The sequence below is a fragment of the Saccopteryx bilineata genome, chromosome 1, assembly GCF_036850765.1.
Source record: "Saccopteryx bilineata isolate mSacBil1 chromosome 1, mSacBil1_pri_phased_curated, whole genome shotgun sequence".
NCBI lineage: Eukaryota > Metazoa > Chordata > Mammalia > Chiroptera > Emballonuridae > Saccopteryx > Saccopteryx bilineata.
Window position 1 is genome coordinate 295,900,219 of NC_089490.1, and position 24,266 is coordinate 295,924,484.

At 39.4% G+C, this 24,266-nt stretch overlaps 1 protein-coding gene across 2 annotated transcripts in view; it reads left to right on the forward strand.

The window, feature by feature from the left end:
• The window catches only part of CDH6 (cadherin 6), a 125,072-nt gene extending 110,156 nt beyond the window's left edge, over positions 1–14,916 (forward strand). The window contains exons 8-12 of one of the 2 annotated variants that reach the window (XM_066244124.1): positions 2,291–2,427; positions 5,486–5,607; positions 6,605–6,722; positions 6,855–7,106; positions 12,130–14,916. In XM_066244124.1, coding sequence (XP_066100221.1) covers positions 2,291–2,427; positions 5,486–5,607; positions 6,605–6,722; positions 6,855–7,106; positions 12,130–12,620 — 1,120 coding nt within the window. In that variant the 3' untranslated portion in view covers positions 12,621–14,916. Of the gene's footprint in view, positions 1–2,290; positions 2,428–5,485; positions 5,608–6,604; positions 6,723–6,854; positions 7,217–12,129 lie in introns of both variants that reach the window. The other variant, XM_066244130.1, reaches the window with a different exon arrangement.
• The last annotated feature ends 9,350 nt before the right edge of the window (positions 14,917–24,266 follow it).

The window sequence follows — 24,266 nt, forward strand, 5'->3', positions numbered from 1 at the left end:
CTCTTTATTTCAAAATTTGATAGGAAGAAATATTTACCTGAAACCTATGTACTCTAACTGACCAATGCCAACCCATTAAATTTAACTTCTAAGTAAAAATAAAATAAACCCAAAGCGAGAAGAAAAGAGACTAACAACAAGAAAACACACTGCTATATATAAATATAACTGTAACAGCTTATAAGGCAATAAGCAACATGTCGTAAGCTTGATGTGTTTAGGAGAAAAAAATACATTTGTAGATAATTATTAAATGTCTTACAAAGTCTATGAATATTAATATTTCCTTTTTGGTAATTAATTATGTGCTGTAAATATTTATCATTCTCAACTTAGAAATGAAGAAAGGTGATCAAGCAAGTTGAATGCTGTTGCCTAAAATTTTAATATGTGGATTCATGACAGAAATAGAAAAAACAGTAGCTGTTCCATCTGTTTTAATCCTTTTGATACTAAAATATTAGGTTTATATAAATTGAAACAAAAATTCTAACTCAATTTGAGATAGAGCCATTACAGCTTACAGTATTGGTTATCTATTTTATTTTGACACCTGCTAAATGACAAAAGTAGATTTCATTAAGATAAAACATACTATTTATTATAATTCAATAGTTACATTTTTAAAACAAAATAATTAACTGAAAGAGAATATTGGACTTTGTACGGTCTTGCAAATCAGTAACCAGGGTTTCTTTTTCTTACAGCATTCATAATAATTTCACATGTGTATGACTAATTAGACTACTTAAAATTGTATTTCTACTGAGCCAACACTTTTTGGTTTTTGTTTTTTAAGTGAGGAGAGATAGTAAGACAGACTGCCACATGTGTCCCAACTGAGATCCACGTGGCAACCCCCATCTAGGGCTGATGCTTGGACCAACCGAGCTATCCTCAGTGCCTGAGGCTGATGCTTGGACCAGTCGAGCCACTGGCCATAGGAGGGGAAGAAGGGGGAAAGGAAGCAGTGGCCACTCCTCCTGTGTTCTCTGACCAGGAATTGAACCCAGGATGTCCATACACCATGCCAATGCTCTATCCACTGAGTCAACTGGCCAGGGCCTGAGCCAATATTTCAAAATTACCTCCCATTATAAATTTTGAGAACTCAGCTAAAACGGGCAATTTTTTGTTCCTAATGGCCTTATTACATCAACTTTCTTCTGAGTTTTCTCTATAACAGCCCCTCCCATAAAACAGAATGCATGGATATTTCCCCCTTACACAGCTATTCCAAAAACAAAGCAATCAGTTTATAAAGATGATAACAATTCTCAAAATCTATTGGCATTTGTCAATTTCGGTGTTGAAGAATCTGTCCTTCTTTGGTTTCTAAGACACTGATCTTGGTTTTCTTTGAATTCTCCAAACTCTCCTTAAATATTTATCAAACTCTACTCTGCTCACGGCTCTGTTCTAGTCCTCGTGCATGTCTGTTGTCTCATTCCTGTTCTTAGTGTTTTTCTTCCTTCCCTGGACACTCTCTTCCTAGACAGCTGAATAGGAAATCTAGGTTGTCAGTCCAGATCTTCATCTTGAGCATCAGACTAGATAACTCTTCTTGGACTTTCCTCAGGCTTTAAGCCTCAACATATCAAAACTGGAACTGATGATCTTCCCCCAATCCTGTTCCTCACAAACTCCTATGAGTTTGTGTCAGCACTGTCCAACCAGTCTCCTCCATTCAATCAGAGATCTTCATTAAATGTGATTTAGGTTGTGACACTCTCCCGTTTAAATCCACTGGTAGAGTCACAGCACCCTTAGAATATATCCCAGCTCCTACAAGGCCAGCCCCCCTCGTACAGTCCAGACTGTGGGTCTCTCCCCAAGCTCACGCCCTGCCCCATCTCCTGCCTCACTAACCTCAGGCACACTAGCCACCCTTTGCTTCTTTCAACATAATTTTTAAATTAAATGATTATGAGACTAATAGCCAACAAACCTACTTATTTATACAAACATACACACATACATTAAAGTTCTGAGGTTCTAAAAACTTGAGTTAAATTATAACAATTACTATACAAACTTGGTCCAAATTACATACTTTAAAAAAGAAACCCCAGGGATGATACTCAAAATCATGCAGCTTGTCTTGTGGGTTTACTATGAAGACCTCAGTTATCAAATAATTTCTCAGAACAGTTTGCTTAATGTCAATTATAGATGTTCAAATATATGCTACACAGAAAAAATTTCATGTGACATATTCTGGGAATAGTTTTAGGATATAAGAATAGCAAATACAAAGAAAACCTTTTAAAATTCTTCTCTGCATTTTCAGATATTCTGTTGATCGACACACAGATATGGACAGAATGTTCAACATTAATTCTGGAAACGGTTCCATTTTTACATCGAAGCTTCTTGACAGGGAGACATTGCTGTGGCACAACATTACAGTGATTGCAACAGAGATCAGTAAGTCCAACCCCACACCACTGCTGCCCCTGATGGACAGAGTGAGTGTCCCAGCAAGGGCTGGTGAGCATGCCTAAAACTCGTCACCCTGTATTGATGACCCCACTCAATACGTATTAAGGGGAAGAGCCCTGTAATGATTTGCAATAATGTTTCTTCTACACATGAGTTGGTTCATTCAGAAATGCAGAGGCAACTGGAAGTTCAGCTGTTTAGAACCAATAAAATGGAGCTGAATTAGAACATGTTGAATTTGACTTCAAAAAGTTTATATACATCAGAATATTACTGAGGCAGCTGAGGGAAAATGGGTTCGTGGACAGATATATTTGTGTGGGGGGTCAAATATATTCTAAAAGGTAGGCATTGTTTAGAATCTTCTAGATATCTTCTAGCTTTCTATAGAATTTCCATTTCTAAATTGTCACAGAATTAAGCAATATTTTAACTTTCTCTTTTACTTTTATTTAACTTTTCCATGGTACAACAAAATGAGCAACACAATAAAATATTTAGAATGAATTTTATGGCGGAGACATGAAATTTAAGGCAAAGAAAAATAGTGCCAAAGAGATGCTTCAAATAAAATGATTATACACAGTGAAAATTGTGCAATGTAAACACAATGTGTAGAACTAAGTGCATGAAAGAAAAGTGATCTTTAAAATATCATATAAATGTTTAAAAATAGGCTTCTGAATTATGGCACATTTTCTATGCTTTTTTTGCTTTTAAAAGTACAAAAATTTTATCTTAAAATTTTAGCACAGTTGGGCACCTAGTATGAAATGTTTCGTATTGAATGGTATATTACAGTAGTATTCTTTGTTAATATAACTCATGGTAGTTGAGTGGCTGAAGGATATTGAGTAGAATAATAAATAACCAATATGGGTAAAACAAAGCATTGGGTTTTTGGATTGTGATAAGGACTCCTCGTTATAAATTTGTTACATAGGAATTTGCTTTTCAGAATTTATCTGGAGAGACTAATGTGGATACCAATGATAGAGCACACTCAAAGCTTTGAAATTATAAAATCATTTCCCACCAAAAAGTACCATTTTCTATGCCATCAGGTTTTATTTTTAAGATCTATATTTTAATTAGATTTATTGGAGTGACACTGGTCAACACAATTACACAGGTTTCAGGTGCCTAATTCTATTGTACAACACATCCCTGTACACTGTATCACACAGTATTGTGTGTTCATCCCCCGCCCCAAGTCAAGGCTTCGTCCATCACCATTTGTCGCCTCTATACCCTCCTCCACCTCCAGGGATTTTTTTTTTTTTTTTTTTTTTTTTTTTTTTGTATTTTTTCTGAAGCTGGAAACGGGGAGAGACAGACAGACTCCCACATGCGCCCGACCGGGATCCACCCGGCACGCCCACCAGGGGGCGATGCTCTGCCCCCCCCCCCCCCCAGGGCGCCGCTCTGCTACGACCAGAGCCACTCCAGCGCCTGGGGCAGAGGCCAAGGAGCCATCCCCAGCGCCCAGGCCATCTTTGCTCCAATGGAGCCTTGGCTGCAGGAGGGGAAGAGAGAGACAGGGAGGAAGGAGGGGGGGTGGAGAAGCAAATGGGCGCTTCTCCTATGTGCCCTGGCCGGGAATCGAACCCAGGTCCCCCACACACCAGGCTGACACTCTACCGCTGAGCCAACCGGCCAGGGCCCAGGGATTTTTTTTACTGAAGTAGTCATTTTATATGTATTCTCAAGCTTTGTGTCTAAAGTTTGCTGTTTCTAAAATTTAAAGTTTCTGTGATATATTTGAAATCATTATTGCTAAAATAAAACTTCACCTGCAGCACTTCTAACTTTCGAATAGTGTGAGAAAAATTTTAGATACAAAGGAGCTCAAGAATCTTAATTGTCCAAATTTCTTAACTACCTTTGTTGTATCAGAAACAAAGAGAATACATCCACGTCACTCCCACCCTGGGGCCTTTCTACTTGCTATTTCCTCTATCTGGAGAGCCAGAAATAGTCACGTGGTTTGATCCTTTTCTTCATTCCTGTCTGTGCAAATGGTTATCTCATCACAGAAGCCATCCCTGGTCATTCCATTCAAAGTAGCACATCCGTCTCTCTGATTTCTTTTCTCTGTTTAATTTCTCCTTAGCATTTACCATCTGACACATTACATATTTCTGGGTTTATGGTTTGCTAACTGCACTAGAATAGAGATCTGTTGTGTTCCCCATGTGTTTCAGCACTCCAAATAGTGGCTGGCACCAGTTACATATTAGATGCTCACTAAATACTTACCAACTGAGTGGACAGACATATGAGTGAAGTGAAGGGAGAAAGCTGGGGTGAGAGACGCTAACACCGATCCTTAGACCAGGAATCCTTCCGTCTGCCATGCTCCCCAGGAGACAGCCATAGAGACAACCACAGTGCTTTGTTTATCTCAGATCTTTGAACATTGGTTCTGCTGTATCATCATACTAGATGAACAGTGCAGGTGTGGGAGTCAGACACACCCACATTTGAATCTAGGCTGCACTCCTGACTATCTCTGGAAAAATTACCTAACTGCTGTGTGCCTCAGTTTCCTCACCTACAAAATGGAGGCAATAATCTCAGAAGTCAGTGTGGTTTAAATAAGGCAATGTGGCCAAGTGCTTAACCCAATGTATAGCTCTTATTCAGCACTCAAACTAAAAAACTGAGACCAATAACAATCATTCATCCCCACCACCCCCAGCATCCCTTCTTCCTTTGTCCACATTTTCTGCACCTGCCTGCTTCCTCGGCTTCCTTTAAAATCTGCTCTAGAGCATCTTTGCAAGATAGCTTTTCTTCATACTCGGATGTGCAGTACATGCGTGTCTCCTAGGTATTTCCATTAGGTGTACCCAATAGGCTAGAAGTACCAAACAAGCTAATTCTACTTTTTTGTGTGTGGATACAATGATACACCATGCCCTCCAGAACTCCCAGCAGCCTCGGGGAATCTGTATGGATGAGAAAGGACTGAATGACTACTCAAAAGGGGATTGGTGACCAACATATAAATGTCTAATCCTCTCGTTTTGACATTTTGCAGGTAATCCAAAGCAGAGCAGCCGCGTACCTCTATACATTAAAGTTCTGGATGTCAATGACAACGCCCCAGAATTTGCTGAATTCTATGAAACCTTTGTCTGTGAAAAAGCAAAAACAGATCAGGTAAGTTGCATAAGAAAGTAAATTAATTTAGATCCTCTAATAATTCAGATGATAAACAGAACTAAGGGCCAGTTTTGAATTATCTATGAAGTGAATGCTAACAGAATTAATCCTATAAATAAGAATGAGGATGAATATTTAATTTGCATAGAGAATGGTTTTAAAGAACTGGACGTTCATCAGTCTCAAAGTCTGATGCTGATTCCAAAATCAGGCTTAAGTTTTCATTAAAATAGATTAGTCACAGCTTTATTGGAAAAATCTTTATTGATAAGCAGATAGTTTTAATTACCATATGTACAGGAAAGTAATAACTAGAACATATTTTACAAATGCCTATAATGCGTAGTTCCACTTACTTCCAATGGCCCATCTGTACCAGTAATACAAATTCATGATTGTTTTTTACACATGTCCCCATCTGAAATAGGTCTTCTCTGCCAGAGATGCAAAAATTATGTCACAGTTTGTTAAAATAGAAGTGTGCTTTTAAAATACATGCTGAAGGGGGAAGCTGAAGTTATGTTTTATATATAAATTCTCTTTTTAGCTTTTTTGCGAGTTGATGGCTTTTGTACATGCCCAGGTCGCATTTCTAAACAGTCTGGCCAGTGATTGCCTCCAGTTTTTTCAGCTGCCATGTTGTCATAGATTATTGTGATATTTTCTAGTTTTGCATCATTCTAGGGCTGTGTTTCTCAACCCTGGTTATTTTTGTCCCTCGGGGGACATCTGACCATATCTGGGGCATTTTTGATTGTCACAAGGATGAGGGTGCTACTGGAACCGGGGGGGGGGGGCAGGCTGCTGCTAAACACCTTGCAGGACAGCCTCACAGTGTCCCATCAGTTCTTTATTTCCGACCCATCAGCTCTTTGCACAGAGTGGATTCATTGTAAATTTTTTAGAGGCTATCATTTTTCAAATTAAAATTAGAAATATTTAGTCAAGCAATTTATGGCAACCCTCTCAAATAGCTTTATGGTTTGGGTTTTAGTTGATTCAGACTCTCCGAGCTGTTGACAAGGATGACCCCTACAGCGGGCACCAATTCTCATTCTCTTTGGCCCCAGAAGCAGCCAGTGGCTCAAACTTTACCATTCAAGACAACAAAGGTAAACGAGCCCAAGTGGCCCTCTCTGTCTGTCTATTTATATCTGTATCTATGTCCACCTATTTCCCTCACAATTGATCCAATTCATGATGCAGTACCCACATACATTCATCACTCTGCTTTCCGGTTCCAGACAACACTGCGGGAATCTTAACTCGGAAAAATGGCTATAATAGACACGAGATGAGCACCTATCTCCTGCCTGTGGTCATTTCAGACAACGACTACCCAGTCCAAAGCAGCACTGGGACAGTGACTGTCCGGGTCTGTGCATGTGACCACCACGGGAACATGCAGTCCTGCCATGCGGAGGCCCTCGTCCACCCCACGGGACTGAGCACGGGGGCTCTGATTGCCATCCTTCTGTGCATCGTGACCCTACTAGGTAAACTGCTTCTCCCCGCCTCCTACCTCCCCAGGCTGAGGGGCACTCACTGTTACTGTGACACTCTAGATTTATCCGCCTCCCCCAGTAAGGCATACAGCCCGATCTAGGTGAGTAGAGTTATATGCTGAGAATCTGTGTTGTTCGACCATGAACTAGTTTTTGCTTGAATGTGACTTTGGAGAGGGAGATGTGAAACTGGCCCAAGAATCTCTGGCTTACCAGACTGGGAATGGATCTCAGGGGGATGTGAGGGCAACATACATACGCCCTTGTCATTTCATTTGTTGGTTAACTTTTGACCTGAAAAACACTGTTAAATTATAAAGAGTGAAAGTCACCTGAATGGAGTATTGATGGAGGCCCTTTCTGTGATGGTAAAGTTTAAAAACCAATGGGAAATGAGAAAGAGGAATGCAAATATAGGAAAATAGAAAGCAATTAAATTTTCTCTAACCCAGCAAACTTGAACCCATTTAATTAACTACCTTCTTAGCATTGCTCTCCAATTGCCATACATAATGTCTATTATTTCTCAGGCGCTCGATAATAAAGAACTTCTGTGGCCAAGGAAATAAATCTGAGACTGAAAACATATAAATGTAACAAAAACAAAAATCAAGGTCTAACAATGATTCAAATGAAATTTTTTACCCCTGACCAGCACATTAAACACACAAGTTGAGCTCAAAATGCTCAACAGACCCCTGACTGTTGTGAACCAAGAAATCAAACGTCAGCTAACACAGCCCTCCTGTAAACCAACATAAGATTTGTATAGCTTACCTACACAGGGGGAAAAGAAAAGTAAGAAAATTTGGATTACACAGGGGGCTGGGAGGTAGCTCTTTATAAAAAATGACAGTAAGTGACTTTGAGAAGTGTAAAGGAAGGCGCACAGTTCCCGAGAAGGGAATGACATGTCAAGGGACCCTGCTGGGAGCCCCACACTCCAGATCCACTGGGCTAATTATAGCAGAAGGCTGGAAACTCAGCTAGCAACTGTGATTCTCTTTGTCATCCCATCTTTGGGGAGAGTATTTTAAGATAAGAGGATAAATAAAAACCGACAGGATGCAAAGACAAAGCAGTGTTTCTAATGGTGAGTCTGTAAAGATTGTTTTGGAAGAAAAAGATATGAACAGTTTTAATATCCTTTTTAAAGCTTATTTTTAGAAGGGTGGAATGGGTAGGGCTGTCCTCAGGTAAAACCCCACGGGACTCTTTTGTGGTCTGTGAAGGAGAGCGGCTCTCCTCCCCGAGAGGTGGTCCTTCCCTTCCCTGGCCTGCTGCCCATCTCCCCCTCCCCCTTCTCCCTTCTAACCAGCTCCCTGGCCCCTCCCTTCCCATCCCTTGCCTCCACTGCATTCGCTGTCTCCTCATTCGCCTCAGGGCCTCCCGCATTTTGTCTAATCTCTTCAGACTTCTATACCTAATAAAAAAAAGGAGATGAATGGCATTTAAGCTTTAACTAGGCTCACCTCATGAGCCAGACCTTGGGCAAGAGGTTTTCTCACTTCATCCTCCGCACCATTGGTATATACACTGCTCAAAAAAATTCGGGACTATTTCAAAAAGAATATAAGGCAATAAAAAAAAAAAAGCATTTGATTTTTTTATTAAACAAGGACATCAGAAAAGCAAACAAGTCAAAGAAAGTTGTTCAATTATGCAAATGAGATGCAAAACCAACATTTATTTTATTGGTGAAACTGCACTATACAAAAGGCTGAAAGTACTGGAGTATCTGCATGTTCCCTGACCTCCTAGTTTTTGTGAGCAGTGTATTTACCTGCATCTTGAAAATGAAAACTGAAGCTCCAAGGTGTGCAGTCACATAGCCAAGTTACACGGCAAACAGGTGCTAGAACTAAGTTCCAAACTCAGGTTTTCTTCCTCCCCTCCCCCAAACCGTGGTGCATCCACAATGCACTCGATTCTCTTCGTGAGCTGATGGAATGCAGGGTGACTTCTAGGCTGACAGAGAGCCAGACAGACGATCAGACAGTCAAGGAAAGTGCAAGCAGACCCGGGAGGTTGTGAGAGAAGAAAAACCACATTTGTGTAGGAGGAAATCTACAGTCAAGAAAATGGAACAGGTGGCGTCTGCTGTTTTATTTACAAAATAAAACAACAGTAAAAACAAACGCTGCATCTCATGTCTCTCTGGTGCTTTAGTGTATGCAAAACACTCACATGCTGTATATTATTAGCTCATTCCTGACAACAACATTGGGCATCATGTTATGGCTTCTCTTTTCAGAGAAGGAAACAGACTTAGAAAGGTCAAGTCTGATCTCAAATGCTCTGCCACTTTCTAGTTTTATGATGGGATTTGAGCACAAATTTGTCCAAGGGTCTCCTCCTCCAAAATAAGTTTACTGCTGTCCTCTGGCTCCGAAAGAGTAGGGAAGGGGGAGGCTCGCGACTGGGGAGGGCACCTCCTTGGCGAATTACTTTCCCAGAACCTTTCTGTTCCATGTGCTTCCTTCCATTTCACATTTTCAGTTTATAAAATCAGCTTTGGAAAGCTCTAGCTCTTAGTTATACTATCAAGAAATTCTGTTCAGACGTACATCAGGCTAATGAGAAAAGACATAGGCAGTGATAGCTGTAGGGGAATTAGGCAGTGAATAAATGCCTTTGAATGACTGAATGTGCCCCCATTCGCCTAGACAACTGTACTTTTTGGCATCCACAGGACTAAAATAAAAGATATAGGTAACTTCAGCTGGGGAAGAATTAGGAAGTAAAAAATGCCTGTCTAGAATGACGGAACAAACCTGTGTACGCCGAGTTTAATTCTTTGGGAGTGAGTTAGCTTGATTCTATTCTCTAATGGCAAAGGCTGCCTTGACTTCCAACCTTCTGCTCTGCAAGTCCATGCCGCTGGTCATACTGCAGAGCAGTATAGAAAGGTATATTGTCAGCACCCCTCAGCCAAAAGCCCTGCAGTTTTTCACCCACCTGGACCCTGGGGTAGCATAAAGGCATACAGCAGCATCCATAACCCCACATATGGCGACCCTTCCCTACTGCTCTCCTCTCCTGGCTCCCTCTGGTCCAGCACAGGGTCTCCTGGCTGTTCCTCAAACACTCCAGACACACACCCTCTCCAGGGACTTCAGCTCTATCCTCTAAACCAGAGAACTACTTGGATGTCTCCTGATGTCTTTGCTCAAACATCACTTCTTCAATGATGCATCTAGCCTCCAAAAAACTTATACAGCCCCTTCAAACATGCACAGAAACACTCCCAGCCTCCTTACTCTGCTCTACTTATCACCTTCTAATAGATTTCCTTATTATGCATTTTTTTATTTGCTGTCTCCATCTACCACCACCACCTGCCCACCTTTTTAGGGTGGAGGTCTTGACCAAGAAAGAACTATACCTGGCACAGAGTAGGCACTACATAAATATTTTATTGAATGAATAAATAAATAAATAATACCCTGAATGGATGTGACAAATGAGGCATCAGAACACTCGCTGGCAGCAAAAGAGAATGCATAAAATCACGCAACCACACATTTGAAAAAAGCAGAATTGTCTATCCTTGAGAAATGGACTATAATCCAAACAGTGTCAAAGCATGTTGGAATGTAGGCTTTTTAGTCTGGCTGACCTGGATTTCAAATGCTTGTACACATGATATCTCTAAACCTCAATTTCCTCCATGTGAAATGGAGTTATAATGATAGCACCTCTTTTGCAGGGCTATTATGATAATTAAACGAGATCAGTATGTAAAGCACTTAGTCCAGTGCTTAACACACAAAACTCTCTCAATAAGATAACCACTTATTAATACTATTAACATCTGAAATGTTAATATATGGACACAGGGGTGTGCATGTATCCATTATTATATAGGTAGATACACATATCCACCAAAAGTCATTATTCTGTAATTCTTACTGCGATAATTCAATTTTCATGGCTCATTAAAAAATGGAGCCATGTTATGGATCAAAGAGTAAAGAGATGTTACTGGTACTTCCTGTAATAAACTCCCCTGGACAAACCCAGTCTAACGATGCATGCTCTGCCCTGGATAGCTGTTTTCTCTCTAAGCTGTTGCTAGGTTTTATTTTCCCACCCATATGTCCATTTGTAGATGTGTCTCTCTACAGGTAGCCAGCTGAAGTCTAGCCAGCCAGCTGTGAAGAAATATCAGGAGCTATTTAAACACAATTCTTGCTTTGCCTATAATTTGAGTTCAGAGGAAAAATCAAAAGAACAAAAATCCAGGCAATGAACTTAAAGAATGTGAACTTTGAAAGATTTTTTTTTAAGTTCTCACTTAAATGTGCGTATTTTGTTTAGCTCAAACAGAAATAATCTGGCACGTGTATTATTACCTGACCCCTTTGAATACGCTGATCTTGACATCTAAAATGGCTTTCTGAATTTTATTGGGGTCTCTCCAGGTATTATCTGCAATATTTCCTGCTATGTGGGAAAGGAATGCAAATAGTCACATCTCTTTTCTGGGTTTTAAACTAATTTTATACTTTTCTCAGGAAAATAAAGACAAAGCCATAGTGCAGAAGTTATTTTACATGTGGAGTTATGCAAACACTTCAGCACATTGGGAAGGTGCCAGCCTTGTGCTTTTAAGTGGTTTCAAGCGATTTAGGTGTTCAGCATAATTTGCACTCTTATTACAGTACTCTCGGTCTGGCTGGGCTTTTATATATCAATATATAAACTAGCATTTTATCTTTTCCCTTATCTTTGTTATTTCAAAGCAAAAGCAACTACTGACAAAATATGACAATGTTTTATCCTCTACTTAAATTGTAACCTTCTTTCAAATATTTACTCTATTTCTTTCCGGGCCCTGGTTTTATCATGCATGAAGGCAAGTGCATTCTTAAGGGACCGAGAGTTGAGTCTGCATTTTGCAGAGAACTCTTAGAACTTGCGATCGGTCGCAGCCCAGCGTTTCTTCGCGGCGTTAATTAACTGGGCAACGCGTTCACTTGTCCTTCCCTTTCTGTTTTGTCTCCGCTCCCAGTGACAGTGGTGCTGTTTGCAGCTCTGAGGCGGCAGCGCAAAAAAGAACCTTTGATCATTTCCAAAGAGGACATCAGAGACAATATTGTCAGTTACAACGACGAAGGCGGCGGAGAGGAGGACACCCAGGCCTTTGACATCGGCACCCTGAGGAACCCCGAAGCCATCGAGGACAGCAAACTACGCAGGGACATTGTGCCCGAGACGCTTTTCCTGCCCCGACGGACTCCGGCAGCCCGAGACAACACCGACGTCCGCGACTTCATTAACCAGAGGTTGAAGGAGAACGACGCGGACCCCGCGGCGCCGCCCTACGACTCGCTGGCCACCTACGCCTACGAGGGCGCGGGCTCGGTGGCCGACTCGCTCAGCTCGCTGGACTCGGCCACCACGGACGGAGACCAGGACTACGACTACCTTAGTGACTGGGGCCCTCGCTTCAAAAAGCTCGCAGATATGTACGGAGGAGTGGACAGTGACAAGGACTCCTAATACGTTGCCTTTTCCCTTTCCCAACGCGACACTGAGCCACGTGAAGTGGCACCTTCTTTCTATTTATCCACTGCTCCGTGAGGGGTCGTTCCGCCCGTTCCACAAGTCCATGGCTACAGTCGTGTGGATCCAACGTCAAAGACTTGTTTTCTAGTACACTTTTATGAGCTTCCAAGAGGCAAATGTTTATTTTTTAGTGCATCCAGTTAACCACGTCAGCCCCACAGGCGCAGGCTGGAGGCGAGGATGGAGAGCAGGAGCCTTTTCCCTGGTTCTCTTGGAGCACGTTGGGAACATGCTCGACTCGATGTCACCGGCCGGGCCTTTTGTACTCCACTCCACTGACTCGGGTCAGCTGACTGCTCTGACTCTACCTGTCACATGCTAATGGGATGAGGGATTGTTCTTGAATGAGAAAATATAGTTTTAGTAGAAGAAATGAGGGAGGGACAACCCAGAAATTGGTCTTGGGGTATCAGCTCGCAAGGAGACAATGAACTACATATGGGTGTGTATTTCTGTCACAAAGAATTTAAAATGACATTTGCCCATCCTGTTTGTTCTTCAAGAACTTTTTCTGGCACCAGTGGCCAACGAAGCATGAAATCTAACGATGTTTTAAGATTCTCGTTCCTCTTTAGGAATAGAAGCAAATTAAATAGCAACATTCAAAAACAACAACCAAAAAATAATAATAATAAGACCTCATTCCTTACCACTAACTCATAATTTGTTATAGATTAGACATGCAAAAGTTTGCCCTTGCACCATATAAAAGGAAAGGGGAAATAGCTAATAATGTTAACAAAGGAAATGTTTAGCTTATTTTAAAGTCTGGGCCACCAAATGTACCGCAGATCACTTGAAAATATTTCAACCGTCAGTAGGTTAATTACAAATAAGTCTAATTGCTAAAAAGTTCTTGAAGGAGCTTTTCTGAGATAAATTTTAACTCCTTGTCTGTAGTTGTCGTCAGTATTATTCTAATATATACTTGAAAGTAGCAGTGTGAAGTACAATAATTCATGTTCTTCAGATACTTCTTACAAAATTAAGTTGCATTAGTAAAGGTAGATTAAATAAAACTTAAATCCCACTCTTGGAGTTTAATGGGGTGGTAAGAGACAGCCACACTTGAACCTGTTACCCTGTCCTTCACATCCAGAAACACTTATATATATTTATATAACATGATAGCTATAGATGAACGTTGAAATCATGGTGAAAACCTACATATGACGTGCTTGGAAGACGCTTACAGAGGGTAAAGTTGGATTCCCTACAACAAGAGTGTTTAAGATTGTAATTAAAATGATAGTTGACTTTCAAAAGCATTAACATTTTTTCATTGTGTTAAATTCGTTTCCATGGCAACCCTGCTATCTTTGTCTTTGAAGTAATGATAAAGTAATGGTCTCAAACTATGACAGAAAAGTAATGTGTAATCCATCCAATCTATTATTTCTCTAATTATGCAATTAGCATCATAATTATTATCCAGAAGACCCTACTGAACTGAATTGAACTGTTCTTTTTGGCAGGTTCAAATCATTTATTTCATAGGCTGTTCTAATAATTTTTATCATTAGAATCTTCATGTGCAGTCATCAGAAATTTCCAAAGTACTGTAATGAGAACATTCTTATCCTGAAAACTTAAAAAAAAAAAAAAGGCTCTGTAATATATATGTGTACTTAAGAATATGCTGACTTCAATTATTAGTTTTAGAGATTTATTTTCAATTAATGTTCATTTTCTACCGATAATCTTAGTGTCATATCCATTGGGGATAATGTCATATCAGCACATATTTTCTATTTGAAACACACTGTCATCTAGTTAAGTTTTAAATAGGCGTATTACACAGGAAGTAAAGATGGCACCTTTAAAATAAGAGAAATGTAGTGTTTTGGATTACCCATTTAGAGTCAAAGTTTTTTACAACCATATTATTCCTTGTGTTTCCTGAGTTGTTTCCTATTTTATAAAGTACTTTCCCTGTATTCTAACAAGTATTTCATGCTTGGGTTATTTTCTGCTTTTATGATTTTCTTTTGCTAGTTCTTTGTACACACACACACACACACACACACACACACATGAGGAATGCAAACAAAATACTACAGAAGGGTTTCACTGCCTCACTGTAATGAATCAATACATATGAAAGTCACAGGTAAGTACTGGAAAAAAGATAGCTTAGTAAAGTTAATTAATAAGAACTAGATATTTATAGTAATAGAACAGCATCTTAATCACACAATTTACTGTAAAATTAAAGAGTTCTCTATCCTTACGTTTCATGTCATGTAACAAACTAAATCAAGAAAGTCCTATAAAAAGAAAGCTATCATCAGAAGTCTTCCTTTTGAACCTTTGGCGTTAATTGGAATGTCTAGGGGTTGACACTAGCAACTTTTAATATTTGAGGGTAAGGTTTACTCTCGCCTCATAAGTGAAAGTAAGTAGTTCCTTAGTGGAATATTTGCAATGTAACTGGCAGGATAATTTATCCCATCCTTGATACAGTGTACCAAGAATAGGTTAGTATGACTAAATATTGAAATAACTTTAATTTCTTACCACAAAACCTGAGGAGGAAGTGAATCTCTTAAGAAATGGGATATTTTGAGACTGTAGCTGAATATTTAGCAGTAGTGTCCTGTAAGTATCAAGGTAGAGCAATATTTTCCTATAATTATGACTCTTTGACCTGATGGAAACAATAAGTCAGAATTCTATTATTCTGCCTGGGTCTAACTTCCTTCCCACAAAGGTTTCAGGTCAAGGACCAGGGTCAACACAAATGATCACTACAGAAAAAGAGAAGTTTTCAGCTCACTTTTCACATTGCCTCTGTCCTGATATTAGAGTCAATGGTGAGAAGCATGGAAAGTGGGAAGAGGTAAAACTTTAATATTTGCTTTAATCCCTGAGAAACTAACAATCAGTTAACTCTAAGCAGATTGCTTTTATAGGTTGTTTCAGAAACTTTGAAGCCTTTTGGTGGTTTTTTCCCCCTCTATTCAAAGAGGAGAACTTCTTTAGGCCACAAAGATGTTCACTGGAGTAAGCTAAAATTATAAAAACATTAAGCTATGGTGCATAAATTTTAAAAACATTAAGCCATGGTGCATAAGTAAAGTCCCTTCATTTCGTGGTCACTTTCTGCTAAAAGGCCTAGAAAATATTTGTCCTCAAATTTAAAAAAACTAGTTTTGGGAGGAGAAGAAATGATGTCTTCAGGGAACCATAAGAGAGGGGTTCTGGGCACCGGAAATGGTTTTCTTAATAGCGCTTCTCTTAGTTTTATGGTTTAGGTGCATAAAAGGAGATTCAGATACAAATGGACCACATATCAGATATAAATTGACTTCAATTTTCTATTCGATTTTAAATCAGCATAAAAACCTGTGGTTGAGTTTTCATTTTCAGCTCCCAAAACATTGTGCAAAAAGTTCTTAAAAGTTGACTCTGTAGTAGAAGCATCAAAATTCTATGGATCCAAATTAACTTGAGAATGTTTCCATTATTTTCATTGTCAAGCACATAAATTTTAGATATCCTGATTTGCTGAACAGTATCAAATGTTTTGTCTTGAAATGTGTATTTATTAGAGATAATAATGTATAAACTATGACTGGGCATTCCACAATTCTGTATAGTTGAGTACCAAAAAGATTATGCGATTGAAAGAATAGAGTTGAATCCTGAGAACAAACATAATATTTAAATATACAACCTAATATATTTTCCCTAGGAAATTCGCCACCAAATGAATTATTGTATCCTAGTCACTCATTTTGATGTATTGAATACTATAGTTACTTTGGAAGAACACTAGAAAAGGTCACGATCCCCAATATTTGGAAAGGTATCCTCTGAAAAGGATCATTGCAGTGCGATTTTGTTTCTTATGTTTTCATCTAGATGAAATCTTTTTTTGAATTTGTGACAGGGGACTAAAATCTAAGCAGTCTACCGTGATTACATTAATGAGTCAGCCTTCTTTCTCAGGTCATGAGAGTGGAAAGGTTAAGACTTTGTGTGTGGATCTCCAGGAACACGAACTCTGTTGTCAGCTCTGACAAGCAGCTTTCTTTTTTCCACGGCTGTACGGTCTCCTTAAAGGTTCAGTACTATTACAGTTGCAACATTTTTAATCTCCCTCTGGCATCTTTATGGAATAATTTTCTAAAGGAATAATTCTCTACTAAAATATACCAGACCCCGGCCATATTTAATGTGCAGAGCAATCCCCTCTTAGAAAAGAAATACATTGGCTCGTACACTTCTTACAAGTTAATAAAGGAATAGCTCATTTTTAAAGCCACAAGTTTATGGTCTCTGCATCGTCAATTTAATTTAAGCATTGCCAAGACAATCTTTAATCTACTCCCCATTTTGTAATACCTTATTTATGATGCATTTTCATTTTTTAATTTGGGGGGAACATTAGCCCGACAGAGCCAGCAGATGAAAGTGCCGAAAGGAGGTCATACGGAAACAGCGCCTATTAACCACTGTGTTTCAGACAGGACCGAGGCACTTAGCTCAAGAGCCACTGGGTTATTAGATTAATTCCAAAAGAGCTTTTACAAGTGACTTAATTATATTTTTTCCTTTTTTTTTTTTTTTTTGAAAACCCGTGGACCACAAATTCAAATTTCTCCTCAAATAGGGTTAATCTGACAAATGAGGCATGGACCCAGTGTTATGGAAAAAGCATTCCACTATAATGAGATCTTGGTCTTTCTTGCAAGACCATGCTATTCATGTAAATATGTCTACAGGCACCTTCTATAAGCTTTTAGTTTTCTATGATCTATTAGTTTAGCATTTATTAAGGAATCAAATGTATAGAATTACTAGGCATTCCAGGGGAATGCTGCATAGCAAACATAAAGCTGATCTGCTCGAAAGAAACATAGGAACGCTTTAAAACCACTCTACTGTTTTGTTTGTGATTATTTTCATTGCTTTGAAAGTAAACTGCATAAGAATAGGCCTTATAATAAATGCTACACGCGTCTTCAGTAGTATCAAGCTAAGGCAATTTGGCATTCTCCTACTGTGATTTGTGATTTTCAACTCAGAAAATCAAAGCTTTCGGGTATTGATTATTTTTAATTAAAAATACTGCCAAGTACAAATTGAAGCTGATGCCACCCTTGAAGATTTACTGGCTGGAGTGCTCAGTTCATATTTTTTTTTCTCAGTATTGCTCGTTTCTTTGGTGACAAGGACACCTGTTGAAAACCATCACTGCTCAGCTTTCATCAACATTTCTTGTTAGGGAGACTTTCCAGCTTCACAGGTTCCATGAGAAAGTTTTCTGTACTAGAAGATAGAGGTTGAGACGATTACTTTTTAATTCAATGTGGCCAGGCTTTCCGTTGTAGTCCAATGGCAAATACACGCTCCTTAAAATGGTTTATTTCCCTTTGTTTTCTTAGACGTATAAATTTGAAAAGAATGCAATTTAAAAAGTGATTTCTCACAAAGAGTAAATATGCCTTTTGCAAATCAATTTTTGTAACAAGTTATTTATATGATATTACTTAATAAACTGGTTTTTTTTCTAACTTGGTTTTTTTTTTAATTCTCTGACACTATTGTTTGTAATCAAAGTTTTTAAAATGTACATGTGGATACACACTTGATCTTCCCCAATCTGCTGTTTGAACCTCCCAGATGGCTCACTGAAGCCAACAATTAGCTTGTAAAACTGCGGTTTCTTCCAGCCAGAAATAGGTATATCGTGGGCACTGCCCTTCAGACTTCTTTTCTTACCAGTGGGACACCGAGAATTGGCTATTATTTATGGAGTTGCTGTATTGGGAAGAAAGTTGTTTATCCTCATAGTGATTTCTTTAGATGAAAAAAAGGACAGTTCTATATTTTTGCCCATCCCAAATCTCTATCCATTATTTCACTCCCATAAAAACAATTGTCTGTGGACCTCTAATTTAAAAAAGAAAAAGGAAGAGCAAGAACTAAACCAGAGGGAAATACTAAAATCCTTCCAGTATTCTGATACTATTAGTAAATAAAGTGTTTTTAGTAGAGCCAGAGCTATAATATTTTACATGCTTACTCCATTTTAAGCTGTCGCCTATTTCCACAGAGACTATTTCATAATTTTTTTAAACTGGGAGAATTCACAGCTTTGCAAAGGAGATTTTCACTTATTCATTCATTTGTTCAATATATCCCAGGCACTCCGCTGTGTGCTGTAGAGTATTCGACAGTAAACCAGAGACCTGTATTCTCCCCCAGCCCCTTTCTGGAAGCTCCTGGTCTGGGAGGCAGGGCTGCCGTAGGTATAAGTATTATAAGTACATAACTGTAGTATCCACTAGAAGCTGACGTGGAGATGCCTTCTGAGAGGTACAAATGAAAGCTCAGAGGAAGAAGAAACTGCTTCTGCCCAGGAGGAGGGGACGGCGGAGATGTAGGAATTAGTAAGGTTGAGATAAAGGAAAATATGAAATCATAAAGAATAGCTGGGGAAGGGCAGAGGAGTGTTTCAGCAGTGCCACTAATCTCAGTTGAGGTTCCTGAAGGGTCTAGGCTAGGAAGAGTGCTGTAGGACCAGAGCATAGAGGACCACCAATGCCAGAGCAGCTGTTTTGGGGTGCTGTTTTGCTTTTACCTTTTTTTTTCTCCTATTTGGTTTAAAGTTAACTTGGTCAGGTACAGAAATCCATAGAAAGGAATGATGCTATTAGGAATACAGTTTTTGAAGGATAAGTCCATTGTACCTGTGCAGGATGCACGGGAGTGACATCCCACCTGCGCGCTCTGCACCACCAGAGGGCAGGAACAGCAGGATCTAGGAGAGGCACGGGAGTGACATCCCACCTGCGCGCTCTGCACCACCAGAGGGCAGGAACAGCAGGATCCTGGAGAGTCCCACAGGCAGGAAGTGCAGTGTGTTGTCTCAAGGACCCAGTTCAGGAGGCAGACTCCCGCAAACATTCAGAAAGGCCAAGCCCTTTCCCATCACCAAAAGAAGCCCTTCTCATTATAATTATTAGTATGTGTTAGGGTAATGCACTCTACTGCTGCCACAGACAAAATCCACAATCTCTGTGAAGGTTGTCTCTCCGTCTTATGACTTTGGGGTGGTTGCAGGCCTTTTTCCCTCTTGGAAGCCTTGCCATTTGGAGCACCATGTTCCGAGGTTTTAACATGGCAGGGAGGAGAGTTTTCCGGATGATCATACATTGCTAAGGGGCAGAGCCTACACATGGTTTGTACCACTTCCCGTTGGCCAGAACTCAGTTTTATGGCCCAAACTAACTGGACAAGGATGGGAGATGTACACACTCTAAACATGAGTGGTGAGCATAGTTTCTTCCAGGCGTGCAATACCTTTTCCCAGTTACCCCAATTTTAGTCACTATAATAAGCCATAGCCCATAATAACCACGAGGCTATTATCAGACAAACAGGTAGGAAGTCATTTACAAATTCAACCTCTAAGTTGAAAACCTCTTTAAGAGGTGTTTGTGGACCATCCCTGACTCCAGCGCCCATGGTAGATATTTCTATCAACTGACTCACAGGTCTCCTAGAGGTATCCTTAGAATTCCTAACAGAAATGCCCCAGCAGCCAACAACAACAGAATAATGCTGACCTATTGGCCATCCCAAACCTAAAAGATGCAGTTCTCCAGTGAAACTTGCTTTCTTTCATTCTAAGGTTCATTGACTACTCACAACTGATATTTGGGAAGAGCAATCTGATCCTGAGATTGTCAAAAATATGGAATAATTAAGGAAGCTAAAAAGCTCACTCTGACAGTGTAATTAGCTCACACCTTTATTTCATACATCTGAACCAACAAGCATGTATCTCTTTGAACAATTCAGACACAGTATCAGTTTGGTTGATGTATCACCCCTGAATCTTTACTTTCATTCTGTAAAAGTCATTTGACAACCTACTATGGGGTCAGGCATAGATCAAGGTGATAGGAATACAGGGATGAAATACACAGACACACACATTGCTCTCTACATATTCTTTCCTCTAGGACTGCCATGATTTAATCTCCTACTATTAATCTTAGTTAGCCTGACTCAACATTTTATACTGAATGACATCCTGATTCTTTAGATCACTTTTCTAGGTCTCATCTTCCTGAATTCAATATTTTTCCAAATATGCTATGAATAGATACGGCTCTTTAAAAGAAGTAGATTGTCTCCTACATCTCTTTATAATATACTTATCCCTTCCTTTTAAAAAAAAAATGTCTCCCTTGACATATTTGATCATTTTTATTGCTTCCCGAGCCATCTAGTCTCAAAAAACTTAACTTTCAATGGCAAATACGTCTTATTTGCACATTGGAAAGAAAATGTCTCCTTGTAGTGAGTAAAAAATGGGTTTTATTAAAGCTGTTAACTTTGCTTAGCTGGTAACAATGCCTTACTTTTACACAGCACTTTTGGAATAAATGTCCTACATTTGACTTACTGTAACTCTCACAAAGCCCCGTGCATTGGCTGTATCATTCCCGTTTCGCAAAGTAGGGTCATTTGTCCTTAGGTGCCATCACAGGAATTAGAATTACACTCACTTCTCTTAACTCAGCCTTGACCCTGAACCCCATCTTTTCCCCTTTGAATGCATCTCCCAATCTCATCCGTTTGAGAGAAATACTAGGAGAACAAAAGGGATCTTTTTTCCTTTGTACAAATTCAGATGAGTTTGGAACTTAAGACATTCTTTTCTATAAGATCAGGCCAAACGCTCCATGAAGATAAAAAAAGAATCTGAAAAAGCAAAATTCTGCCTATTAACCCTAATTTTACCCAATTGATTCCTATTATAAAATTGGAACAGGCTTCCCAAGGGAAAATATTGCCAAGAAATTAAAAACTCCACCCAAGACTGCAAAAGCTCTCATTGATTATATAATAACGATCTTGACAATATTGATATTTCAATATATTTGAAGATATTTTAATATCTTGACAATATTGATATTTCAATAACACAAATATCGACTTGTGCTATGCCCTTTGTAGGGTGGCAATGCCCGACGGCAGGAGAGGAAAAAGAAAGGAATTGGAACTTCCTGTTGCTCTTTAGGCGTTTCAGACGCCATGACCACAGGAGGAGGGAGAAGGGAGAGCCTGCCTGCCCAGGAGCACCCGCTGAATCCAGATGCCTACCCCAATAGCGTGGTGTCTGTTATGTCTCTGGAAAACCCAACTGCCCACTTAGGTGGTAGGGCAGAGTAGTAGCTACAAAGCTTTGCTAACAGACTAAACTTAATGTATTTTCTATACTGGTCACAAAAATTAGGGAATATTTCAAAATGAACATGAAGCGATTAAAAAAAAGAAGCATTTGATTTTTTTTTTTTTATTAAAGAAGAACATCAGAAAAGCAAACGACAAGTCAAAGAAAGTTGTTCGATTATACCAATGAGATGCAAAACCAACTTTTATTTCATTGGCGAGAGTACACTATACAAAAGGCTGAAAGTACTGAGGTATCTGCACGTTCCCTGGCCCTTTATTTTTGTGAGCAGTGTATGTATTTCTACCACTGAACTCAATTTAAGTTCTGAACCCTGATTCCTAAGAGCACCAGAAACTCAACTTGAGTCGTTTAGAGTTTCTTTTCACAAACTTTCCCTGATATTACAGCAAGGTTTTCAGGGGCTAAGGTTGCAAACAGTCAGTGTCTGAGGGAAGATGGGCACGGTCAGAGCTTACAGCTGGCCTGCCAAGGGAGTTAGAAGAGTAGACGGATTCCGGGGAAAAATACGATAATTCTTTGAACCCTCCCTGTCTATCCTCTCAGCCATCACAAAATGGGGAGGCTGAAGTTTATTGATCTGAAGTATTTTATGTCATTGTCATTATTTCTCATTCTTAGAATGTCAGGAGCAAAAGCTTAGGAAAGACACCTGATTCTGTCCTGATTTATGGCTTTGCTGAGATTCAGAAAGCTGAAAGTTACTGCAGAATGCCATTATTTCGAATTTAATGCAAACTTATCACCATTCTCTTATGCTTTACTCTGTCAAGCTTTATAACAAGTATCCATTTATAGTATTAAAATATATTAAATAAGTATGTTAAGACTGAACCAGTCTTCAACTTCTGAACCTCTCTTTTGTGCTGAGAACTTTATTTCACACGTAAAATACATTTTTCTTTATCATAAATTAAGAAGGTGACAAAGTGTTTTCTGATTTGTGAATACATTTATATAAAAAACTCTTGCAAAGTTACCAAAATTAAAATGGAATATATATTGAACAAATAAATTGTATTGAACAATAAACGTATTCAATCCAGACTGCTCAGTTCCCTTTGGATCCAAAGAAATATATCTACCTGACAAGAATTTGGCAAAATGACACCAAGATTCAAATGATAGCTCTGAAGTGAGAGAAGGTCGTATGGTAGATTGCCTTTGGCATTAAGACTTGAGCTGGGCTTGGGCAGGAGCGTTAGAAGCTGCAGCAAAGAGCCTGCATACTTCTGTAACATGCAAATTTCTGGCTCCCACTCCCCGACATAACCAGGGCCGTTCTATGTACTACACGGGCTGCAGGCATCCCCAACTCTGGAGGCTCCACTTTCAGGATTTTAAACATATTAAAATGTACCCACACTTATAGACGTGAATCAAGTTGTAGTTTGCTGCTTTACATAACACAGTTATACGAACCCTTAGGCTTTTATTGATTTTGTCTTTGCAATTTTCCTTCTGTATTTTGAAGCCCCCTTTTTTTTTTATTTTGGCTTTTCTTTGGCTGTAGCTCATCCGAGAGTAAATAGGTACTAGTGCGTATTGTGCATAATGAATTCAGACATAACAGAGAAAATAAGAGTGGGATTTGGAAATCTGCATTTATAGCAGGTTTCCTGGTGATTTTTATGCACACCAGAGTTTGAGATACAAGCAAAGTTACTGAGGTAGCAAAGGCAAAGGCATGCTCACGGTGCTGTGGACAGATCAGTTAGACTAGCAAAGAAGGTTCTGAGAGGGATCAGGAGGGATGAAAGGTCTACAATTTTACACATGCCTTCCAACTTCCCTTTACCTGTTGCATGCAAAGCATGCTGGCTTCTCTAGCAAACGATAAGGGGATTGAAACAGGTGCCCTCCCTAGAAAAGGTGGAAAGTTTCCAATTAAAATACCAGGAGTAGTTCCTACACATTTACCCCAAACCTCAGGTGAAGCTCTCCACTCTCCCACCTTCTTTTCACAACTTTCTAGCTATTTTCCCTGCATGTGTCAGTCAATAAGTAAATAATTAAAATCTCTCCAGAGTTGATTCACCAGTCTTCCGACGACGCATTTGCTTCTACCTCTCATTTTAAAGTCAGCTTCGTTCCTCTCTGAGTCTCAGCTAGGGAACTCCTCCTCTCCCAGGGCCCAATCAGAGTTCCACTTTAATTAGCTTAATTGGAAGAAGACACAACCGTATTTCCAATTAGAGTTCTAAATGAGCTATTAGAACAGACTATTTTTGTCTTCTCAGAGAAAGCTCTCCTAATAGTCATTTTCTTAAAGGTAAAAATCCTTAAAGATGGAGGGTGAGCACAATCAGATCAATTACTGCTATTAACCATCCTTCAAAGGGAAGTGGGATCTTTTCACTTAGGTG